This window comes from Lactuca serriola, chromosome 2 (genome assembly GCF_051521515.1).
Source record: "Lactuca serriola cultivar US96UC23 chromosome 2, Lser_US96UC23_V15, whole genome shotgun sequence".
NCBI classification, from domain to species: Eukaryota; Viridiplantae; Streptophyta; class Magnoliopsida; order Asterales; family Asteraceae; genus Lactuca; species Lactuca serriola.
In genome coordinates, this window is record NC_136409.1 from 202162783 (window position 1) to 202173538 (window position 10756).

Here is a 10756-nt window from a genome sequence, read left to right on the forward strand (position 1 = left end):
TTCAATTTCTAGGGTTATTTATTTGTTGGTCTCGACAACTACCAATACAATTTTTTTAATTTTACTTCTATTTAATAAAATATAAAAAACGATTAAAATGTATAAATATATTGTTATAAAATGTATCTGTCATTTTTTTATGATAAAACTAAATCAAAATTTGATACGAAATTACGAAATATATATTCCCATGCAAAGTACTTGTTTGAAAACAATGCATGTAATTCATTCATAAATCGATAGAGAAGATGTAAAACAATCTTTTGTGCATGATACACAAACTCTATTTTTGTGATAACTTAGCAGTAAGTATTATTAATTTATATAAAATATTGATTACAATATACTACGTTAATACACATCAACCCACAATATACTACGTTAATACACATCAACCCACGTGAAGATTTATCAACTAAGTACCTGCTATGCGGATGTATTTCATATCAAATTCTGATTTAGTTCAATCATCTAAAAGTGACGATACATTTCATATATATTTTTACATTTTAAACGGTTTTTATATTTTATTAAATAGAAATATAATTAAAAAATTATATGTATACGTCATCTGGTGTATAAATATATATATGTTTGTATGATATTTTTACTACCCATGTTTCTAACAGTTATATGCATTCTTAATTTCAAAGATATATACAATTCTAGAACAATGGTGTTTGTATGCGATGAATCTACTATCGTTCAAAACAAAATGCGATGAATCTATTTTTTGATAACAAATTGAATCTAGTGTCATGCTTTCATGTCTCAGTTAGACCCCAAAGCTTTCCAGTCTTTTGTTTTGATTCACACGTGCATTGACTCCTTTAAAAATCCCACTAACTCATTTTCAAACTTCTTTTGATCTTCGTAAAATAAGCACCTTTATCGACGTATATATAAGCCCTCCTCCACTCAGACTTAGACCAACTACTGTTACCAAGCATTAAGCATTAGCTAATTAACCCACACCAACAAGATGTAATCCAAGAAAATATCATTTTCTTTTGGATACTTCATTAAACCCCAATATCTATTGTCTAACTTTCAATGAAAACGATTCCCAAAGAAAATATAATTTTCAATGAAAACGATTCCCAAGTCATGGCTTTCTAATATATAAAAATAAAATATGGAGTTTTTGACCAAATGGGTGTTTAAAAAAAATATTTACCAATTAGGTGTAATTTCAAATATATTTACCAAAACAGTATAATAGTCAAAATATTTACTAAAACAGTATTTTTTTTAATTTTTTTAATAACTTAAGCTATTGTTTTAATTTTTAGTGTTTTTTAATATAATTTTTGACTTTTTTTTAACTCTTTAATATTAACTTATATAACAAAAATTACAAATATATTATATCTCATTTAATCATCATAACAAATTAATGAAATCTCAATAAATGTCCTTAATTGTAAATAAGATTAATTGATAAACAATAATGTTAGACATCGTAGATTAAAGCCAACATCAAACGTACGGTATATTTTTTGGTACAAATCCAATAACGACTTCTTACAAAAACGGAATGAAAAAATAAATATTTTTATCGATTGAAACGATTAGCTTTAATGTCTCTGCATTCACCTTGGCTTAGAGGGACATTTTTTCCGATTATGACCACTTTGCCTACAAATCCCACAAAGGTACCTATTTTTCCCTTCTTTAATGTCCATTCTATTTCGTAGTCTTGTTGCGCGAGGACGACCTTTTTTATTCCGTAAAAACTCTAAATTTGGAAGCAATTGTCTAGATGAAGATTGTGGCCAATACGCTTCATGAGGAAGTGGGAAAAACTCGGATGTCCAAGTAGAACAATATTCTGCAATGGAGTAACATTTATGAACATATTGTCAACTATTCAAGGATAGTTTGACACATACACTCAAAACATGAGAACAAGGATATTTAAATATCTCCCACTTACCACATGTGCAAGTTTTTTTTGTCTAAATTAACTACTTGCATATTTTTTCCTCTTTGAGTTATCAACTCAAATATATCTTTCTCTCGATTAAAAGATCTCAATGAGTGTGCACTTGCTTTTGACATCAAAACCACTTGTTTTACAACAACTTGAGGAGTATATGCATCTCCTTTAGCTTGGGCACTAGATCCTAAAGGATGCCTCACTTCAAAATAATTTACCAATCTATAGAAAGTAAGTTGGACACAAGCTATGATTGGTAAAAAAACGAGCACCTTTAAGTACACTATTAAAAAACTCTAACAAATATGTTGTGAGAAGCCCATATCTCCTCCCACCATCATGTGCAAGTGTCAATCTATCAAGTGGATGCCTCTCTAGCCACTGTCGAGCTTGTTGATTTAGCTTCCCAATTTCTTCCATGATCGAGTTGAATTTTCGAACTTGATTCTGACTCCCGACACGATAAGCTAAAGCTTTCAATTCTGAATTACGAAACTTGTCATTAAAGTTGTTGATAAAATGTCGTAAACAATACCTATAAGAGTAAAAATAAATAATAATGTTACTTATAAACAATAACTATGAAAAAAGTTATACAAAAAATATTAATAATACCTATGAAAACCACGTGGCTCTAACCATGGAGATCCATGCTCATTGACTACCTTTAGGATTCCCAAATGACGATCAAATATTAAACAAATGCCTTCACGCTCTTTCACCACATGACTCTTGATATAAGAAAGAAACCAATTCCAACTAGCATATGATTCATTTTCTACTAGCATATGATTCATTTTCTTCATCATATTCTTCTCCAATGTCATCTTCTTCATCAATTTCATTGTCACTAATTATTCCATTACTCACAACAGCAGCTTGAGAAATTGTGTAGAAATCTTCATTCTGAATCATATCCAGTGGCGGACGCAGAACATTTTAGTAGGGGTGGCACTGAAAAAAAAATCCAAATAAATTTATATTAGTAGTGTCACTTGTGTTTTAAGCCGGTGCACCCAATAGAAAAAACATTAAATTTTTTTTACACTACGTGCCGGCGTCGAGCAGTGGCCCGGGACCCCTGAGGCACCCCTAAGGTCCGCCACTGATCATATCTGATATGACATTAGCATGGTTCGTGTTAGGTAATAGTAATTCATTGTTCCTTTGCTCTTCTAGCACAACTGGTTCATGATTTCTGCTACAAATATTACAAAATAAGTTATTACATTCAAAATAAGTAGAAACTTGTAAATCATGTAAACCACAAAAGTTTATACCTAGATTCCATCTCTATGTGTTGAATTTGGTCAATGTCTTCAACCTCTAAATAGATCAATGTTACTTACTTCTTGATAGACACGAAACACATCAAACATGATGCCAACATCATCATTATCTTTGATGGGAAGAAGAATGTATTTTACAACATTTCCAATACCAACCGATGGATATCTACAGATTAAGTTGATGCGGTGATGTTGTTTATCAAAAGATGTAGCAAGATATATACGGTCGACCAATTCATCAAATTGTATTCTACGGTTAACATTGATTGCTCTTCTTGGAGCTTTGCTATAATTTATACCATCTTGTCCATCAGAGGTTGTCCCACCCCAATAACAAAGTATTGTAACAACCTCCATCTAATAAATGAGAACAAAACATATTTTCAATCATAAAATTGCTCCAAAATATGAATGTTGAAGCAAATAACAACTGTAAATCAAAGTAGAAATTAAATGTAGAATAACAATTGCAAATAAGCAAATTACAATTGTAAATCAAAATAGGAATCAAGTGGAATAATAGTTTGCAAATAAACAAATAATAGTTGAATGTAGTAGCAATAATAATAGGAATCAATCCAAAGGTAACTAGTTGAAATTGAAAATCAAAAGAGGAGTCGGACTTATGAGAAATCAAGCTACAACCGAGGTCGTCTATGGCCAGAAACGAAGAAATCAACCAAGAAATCAGGTCAATCAGCCAAGAAATTGGGTGGCCGTCGTGTTTTCTGCAGTGGAGTACTCGTCGGAATCTTCTGTGATGGAGGCGGATTGCCGGAATTGGAGCCGCCGGCGTCGACTACGGCCGAAATCGAAGACGAGATGATAGACGCGATCGATTGAAGATGTCGATTTTGGGGATTGGGTATCGGAACGTCGACTGGTATTGGAGTCACGTTCTTACGTTTTTTCTTTTTTTTTCTTTTTTTTTTTTTTTTTAATTTTGACCTTATATAACCCTAAAGGGTAAATATGTTTCAAACTACACTTGTTTTGTAATTAAGTTTTTATAAAACACCAGTCTTGTAAAAAAAAAACTCATAAAATATGTAATTAATTATTTTTTTATTGTCTGAAGTGTTTTATATTATGAAATTTATAGAATAACTAGCATCTTAAAATTTTAAATATTATATTTATATTGGACTCGTTTAACGTTCTCTATCAAAATTTTATTTTAATAAAGTTTGTTAAAAATACTTTAATCTTTATGTTGAATATGTTACAATTTATGTATAAAAAGGATTAATGTATTTGATGTTAAATGAATAATAAATCAAATAATTTCTTAATATTTTACTATTCATCAATGATAAAAGTTCAGTACAGTTTAAACGAACTTAACATTAATTCACAAAAAAAAAATGCTTAAAGCAACTTCAATTCATGATCTTAGAGCCTCTGGTAGCACAGTCGAGATAGTGATGGGTTCTCTACCCCTGCACAAATAGAGCGACAGAAGTTTTGAGAATTCAAAAGAATGTCACGGCTAGACAAGTTGTTTATCATTACAATAGGTGTCAAGTGGAAGTGTAGTGATATATGCAGTTGAGGCATCCTAACAGACTGGTAGACTTGAACCTTGTTCCTACATGACCCGATCAATTCGGTCGGGCACTCACCTTCTATTTTCATTGTTCAACTTTTTAATGACACGAAAAAAAAAACCCTTTATAACGAGACTAAAGGTGGTTCGAAAAACAACACTTTTGCCGAACTTCGTCAAAATTGATTTTAGTTTCAAAATATACTGCAATTCGTATGGTTGATCCAAAATTGGCCATTTGAATCGTTTAGGAGGTCAACCGGTCAAAACATTGTTTTTCGGACTATTAACTTCAAAAAAATCATGCATTGGCCTCCACACATATAACAACAATTTGAAATTGAATATGTGATATCAAAACGGCATTCTTCTACTATATTCAAGAAACCAATTTCATCGAACTTGTGCTAAACCAGTTTCAAGTTATATATTCTGAAACTTATAGATTCCCGAATCGGTACAACCCGGTAGAATCAGACCAAACCAATCCGGTTTTGGCAAACCTATACATAAACTAGTTTCGGCTCCATTAATTGTGTTTTTCAAATGTGCACCTCTAAGAGGCCCGTTAGTAAAAATTGAAATTGGGTGAGACCCAACTATAATTGAATAAAGCTAAACTGCTAAAGGTACACAAAAAGAAGTCAAATTTTTTTCATTCCTTCATTCGCACTTTATGTCGCTAACTCATGAGGAGCTTTGTTTGAGAGGAAATACTAGTTCTTATCGAAATTTACCTTTTGGCAATTACAATAAGCTTCTTACTTGTTTCCAGAAAGATCTGAAAGATTATCCAATCCAGATTTTTTACAATCCAATCCTAAAATAGTAAAATATCTTAATAAATATATTAGATCCGGAGGATATGAACATGTTATGCAAAAATTTGGGCATTGGATATTTACCACATATTTTTATCCGGGTTTTGAAAATTGGATCCAAAATCCGATAAATTTCAACCCATCATCCATGATAAATTTGGTTCCGATTAAACCGAAGCGCCAACCCTAATTTCAAAAGATAAATATACTGTTTCTCACCTATCATTTTCTTGTTAACAAGGGTATATACAAAAGGTATGTCAAGAACTCAAAGGACTGGTATTACGCCATTGATCTATTGAAATATGTTACCTTTTCATAGTTTTCTCAAATATTCTTACCATAAACTTTCAAAACAAAATGCAGGTGTTTTATTAAAGATAAAAGGGTGAATCAACACATAATAAAAACCATCGACATCTTAACAGTAAGCAAAGATTAAACAATAATTGAGATATGAATGTGGAGAGAGAAAGAGATACCAGTAGATGGTTTTACCATGGAATTTTTGTCTCGTTGTTCGTCAAAGCATCTTGAAAATGAATTGTGTACGATAACAGATAACTAATATAAAGATGTCACAAGTTGTATGTCGACAGTCGACTCCTTGTCTTATAACATTATTCAAAAGATATTTTTTTATTTTTTATAACATAAACTGTTTAGTATTCATATACATATATGTGTATATGAAATAATTTTTGCTACTTGCAGCACTAAAATATGATCAATATGCATGTTATATTTATCGATTAATACACAAAAGAAACATGTGATCTTTAGAAGAAGAAAAAATAAATAAATAAATAAGAGACAAAGCTTTATAGACTTGTTATAAAACTACCTTTTAATATTTTTCATCTAAATTCATCCAACTCATTTAAAAAAAAGTTTAATAACACAATATAGATAGAATACCTGATAAATAATAAAATTTTCATACTACTTATAATTTTATATAAAGAAAAAGCTAGCTAAATTTCTAAAAAAAGAAATATATACTTGAATTTTTTTTTTCTTATTGTAATAATTCAAATAAAATATTAAGAATATTTGACGTTTCATTCAAAATAAGTCGTCGCCTACAATCCTACAGTCTATTTACGGCAGCCAGGAACTCTCTGCTCGCCGGAAATATTCGCCCATCGTTATTCTTGATTTTTGACTTGCTTAATTTTCCCCCGAAGTCTACTTTTGAGGTATATATCTTCTACTTCATCGTGGAATATGTCAGTTTGACAGTTTCTATCAATGATTTTTTTTTCACACATACATAAAGGGGCGAATTAACACATGAGCTACAATGGAGCAACCTGATGTTGATGATATAATCCATAGGCTGCTTGAAGTTAGAGGGAAACCTACAAAGCAGTTTCAGCTCACTGAATCCGAAATCAAGCAACTCTGCGTCGTTTCTAGAGAAATATTCTTGCAACAACCTAATCTGTTGGAACTTCAAGCACCCATTAAAATCTGTGGTATTAATTCTTATGTATTGATTGTTTTTCATGTTTTTCTTTCGAATCTTGATTACTTGTTTACTTTCCCCATTAATATGCCTTGTGAAGAAGATCCATTTAGAAAACACAAAATTGGGGAAAGTTGTGGATTATAAAAGCGCAAAACTCGATTTATCAATTAAAAAAGATGAAACCTTTTTGACGAATAATTCACGGATGCTTGTCAGGTGATATTCATGGTCAATACGCCGATCTTCTTCGTCTTTTTGAGCACGATGGATTACCACCTGAAGTCGACTACTTATTTCTTGGTGATTATGTTGACAGAGGCAAACAAAGCCTTGAAACGATATGCCTTCTTCTCGCCTACAAAATTAAATACCCAAATAACATCTTCCTTTTGCGTGGAAACCATGAGTGTGCTTCGATAAACCGTATATACGGATTCTATGATGAATGTAAAAGAAGATTTAATGTGAAGTTATGGAAGATCTTTGCAGATTGCTTCAATTGCTTACCTGTCGCTGCTCTCATTAGTGAAAAGATTCTGTGTATGCATGGAGGTCTATCACCCGACCTCAATAACTTTGATCAAATCAGAGAGTTGACTCGTCCTGCTGACATACCTGATTCTGGTCTGCTTTGTGATCTTCTATGGTCAGATCCACATAAAGATGTCAAAGGGTGGGCCATGAATGATCGAGGGATTTCATACACTTTTGGTGCTGATGTTGTGACAGAGTTTCTACTGAAACATGATCTTGATCTTGTTTGTCGCGCTCACCAGGTTTTCAATCTCTCACCAAATTTTGAAATGATGATATGAAAGATGAAAGATGTTAATGTCTGTTTGTTGTTGCAGGTTGTAGAAGATGGGTATGAGTTCTTTGCATACAGACAACTTGTAACGGTGTTTTCTGCACCAAATTATTGTGGGGAATTTGACAATGCTGGTGCTTTTATCAGTGTTGATGAGACTCTAGAGTGTTCTTTTCGAATACTAAAACCCGCAGAAAAGAAAAGATCCAAATCTATGATGAATCTTTTTGGGAGCTCCACCAGCGGCTAATCCGCTCATTTTTACCCATGAACAGTCGGTGATGCTTGTTTCTGATTCACTCTTAGAAATGTAATGTTTCTGGGGTTTTGTGAATATGATTGACACCATGAAGTTGGTTTGTAAGCGATTTTTTAGATCAAAATAGGTCCATAAAGAAAAGAGGGAGTTCTTCATCCATTGCGATGGGCCTTGGTGTTCTTCATTGCTTACTTATCCATCGCTTGTTATGGCATGAAGCCTTTGAAGTGATTCTGTTTTAATTTTTTACTGATTTGGTTTTCTTTATAATTAACTAAGTATCATTAAAAAAATATTAAAATTAGAAAAGAAAAAGTTGAATAAAATAATCCACATTAATGTTATGTTAGTGCCAACATGAAATATCTGTTTTTTTTAAGAGATAGAGTGTGGAGTTTGCAAACCATATCTATAGAAAAAGATGTGACGATAGAGGTGGCAGAATGAATGGAGGGTGTGGTGGTGGCAGCATAGGTTAGGTGGTGTTCATTGAAGTGGAGAAAAATGGTTTTTTTAATGTTAAAAGGTTTGCGAGATTTAGAAATTTGTTTTTTCATATCTTTTACAAGAAGATGTGAAGAACTTTTAGGCTTTGTGGTATGGATTGGGTTTGGCTACGCGTAGTGCCTACGTGGCAAGGCCACCTATGCGTGAACACCGTCCCAGGTGTGCGTAGGTGCCTTGTGGCGTGGGTGGGGCTACGAACAAAGACGATCGACTTGATTGGTGCAATATTTTTTACCGTTCCTTTTTTCTTTCTTTGACAGTTATCAACATGAAAAAAAAAATCAAAATCAAAATCAAACAAAACTTAACACACATATATAAATACATACACAACATATAAACAAACACATTTTCCCCCACATCACAAACATATTTCTATTCTCTCTTTCAAACATAGATATGAATAATTTTGAGGATTCGATTTACTCTTCTTCTTCTGATGATAGCTCTGATGAAGATGACATGGTGTTGCACACGTTATTGTCTGCGACACGCAATAGGGTGCAACAAAGAGGCGAAAGTTCAAATACGGAGAAGAGACATAGAATTTCGATAGTTCGGGATCGTATGGCGGCACACGAGCTTTTGGTACGTGATTACTTTGCCCCTGATAGTTTGTATGACCTATCAAAATTTGAAGACCGATTTCGTATTAGTAGAAATGTATTTTTACGTATTGCTAGAGATTTGGAAAACAATTATGAGTTTTTCCAATTGAGATGGGATGTAAGAGGTAAACGTGATTTTAGTACATTACAAAAATGCACAAAAGCCCTTAGACAATTGGCATACGGCATAGTAGCAGATGCGTCAGATGAGTATCTGAAAATGTCTGAGAAGACTGGGCGAGAATGTGCTTATCTTTTTTGTGAGTATATCATAGAGCTTTATGGTGACATATATTTGCGACATCCAACTAGAAATGATATCGAACAGTTATATGTCGCACATGAAGTTAAACATGGCTTACCAGGAATGCTTGTCAGCATTGATTATACACATTGGGGGTGGGCAGATTGTCCCAATGCATGACGAGGTCAATTCACACGAGGTGATCATGGCGTGCCGACTATTATACTAGAGGTCGTTGTTTCACATGACCTATGGTTTTGGCATGCATTCTTTGGTATGGCGGGGTCAAACAACGACCTGAATGTGCTTGGAACCTCTCCGATGTTTAATGATATTTTGCAGAGTAAAGCACCAAACATGTTGTTCGTTGTGAATGAACATCAATATAATTATGGTATTACCTTAGTGATGGGATATATCTGGAGTACGCTACGTTTGTCAAGTAACTCATTTCCGACCGATGAAAAACGAAAATTGTTCAAGTTAGCACAAGAATCGGTAAGGAAGGATGTGACACGGGCGTTTAGGGTTCTCAAACAAAAGTGGCACATTATCAAACATCCGACACGGTTATAGGATAGAGCGAAATTGACGAAGGTGTTGACTACTTGTGTTATTTTACATAACATGATAATAAAAGAAGATGGTAGGACTGTTTGTATGTATAATCCAGAAGATATTCTTAACCCACCTCCAGTAATACAAGTTGGCAGCCCTGCATACTTCACACAACTTTTGAAAATACAAAACAGTGAAATACATCACAATTTACGTTATGATTTGACCGAGCATATATGGCAAAGACAATTCCAGCAATATGGTGGCAATGATGAAGACGGGGATGATGACGAGGAGGACGATGAGTAATATTTTCTATGTTTTTTAGTAATTTAGTTTTTAAATGATAATATTTTTTAAGTAATGTAGATTTTAAATTTAAGTTGTTTAAATTAATGTAAAATGTTTTTAGTTAATATTTATGTTTTTATTTTTGTTTAATAATTATTTTTTAAATTATTATAATGTTAAAAAAATAAAAAAAAAAAAAAGAAAAAGAAAAAAATGTTGTGGGGTGCTGACCATTTCCAAAAGTCAGAGGGTTGGTAGTGGAGGTGACATCTAGGTTGGATGTAACCATACCCCTTAGCCTTAAGGCATGCGATCTTCTAAAGTCTTAGAGTTTGTTTTTTTTTTTTTTTTTATCCGTCGATACAAAGGCCATGTAAGGCACAAAACAGGTTTTACATACCTAAACCCAATAAAA

The 10756-nt window shown here is 32.8% G+C and overlaps 3 protein-coding genes and 1 long non-coding RNA gene across 7 annotated transcripts; 2 read left to right on the forward strand and 2 right to left on the reverse strand.

Moving 5' to 3' along the window:
• Nucleotides 1–1422: 1422 nt before the first annotated feature.
• LOC145088160 (uncharacterized) lies at nucleotides 1423–4134 on the reverse strand. 3 transcript variants are annotated; one of them, XM_079026384.1, is made up of 6 exons: nucleotides 3852–4134; nucleotides 3220–3585; nucleotides 2986–3137; nucleotides 2555–2893; nucleotides 2212–2474; nucleotides 1423–1831 (listed from the first exon to the last, which is right to left on the reverse strand). In XM_079026384.1, exons 4-6 carry the CDS (start codon nucleotides 2782–2784, stop codon nucleotides 1593–1595), a joined length of 732 nt encoding a protein of 243 aa, XP_078882510.1. In that variant the 5' UTR covers nucleotides 2785–2893; nucleotides 2986–3137; nucleotides 3220–3585; nucleotides 3852–4134; the 3' UTR covers nucleotides 1423–1592. The 3 variants fall into 3 exon arrangements, 2 of the variants coding, with proteins under 2 accessions (XP_078882510.1, XP_078882511.1); XR_013700995.1 differs by having other exon boundaries at nucleotides 1937–2474; nucleotides 3220–4134; XM_079026385.1 differs by having other exon boundaries at nucleotides 2986–3140; nucleotides 3220–4134.
• Nucleotides 4135–4500: 366 nt separating this feature from the next.
• On the reverse strand, nucleotides 4501–6406 carry LOC145090730 (uncharacterized). The gene is made up of 2 exons (XR_013701735.1): nucleotides 6094–6406; nucleotides 4501–4667 (listed from the first exon to the last, which is right to left on the reverse strand). It is a non-coding gene; the product is annotated as an uncharacterized LOC145090730 (long non-coding RNA).
• Nucleotides 6407–6647: 241 nt separating this feature from the next.
• On the forward strand, nucleotides 6648–8382 carry LOC145088162 (serine/threonine-protein phosphatase PP1-like). 2 transcript variants are annotated; one of them, XM_079026386.1, is made up of 4 exons: nucleotides 6648–6794; nucleotides 6875–7073; nucleotides 7283–7842; nucleotides 7918–8382. In XM_079026386.1, exons 2-4 carry the CDS (start codon nucleotides 6899–6901, stop codon nucleotides 8122–8124), a joined length of 942 nt encoding a protein of 313 aa, XP_078882512.1. In that variant the 5' UTR covers nucleotides 6648–6794; nucleotides 6875–6898; the 3' UTR covers nucleotides 8125–8382. The 2 variants fall into 2 exon arrangements, with proteins under 2 accessions (XP_078882512.1, XP_078882513.1); XM_079026387.1 differs by having other exon boundaries at nucleotides 6684–7073.
• Nucleotides 8383–9039: 657 nt separating this feature from the next.
• On the forward strand, nucleotides 9040–9672 carry LOC145089965 (uncharacterized). The gene has a single exon (XM_079028337.1). The coding sequence runs from the start codon at nucleotides 9040–9042 to the stop codon at nucleotides 9670–9672; it is 633 nt and encodes a 210-aa protein (XP_078884463.1).
• The last annotated feature ends 1084 nt before the right edge of the window (nucleotides 9673–10756 follow it).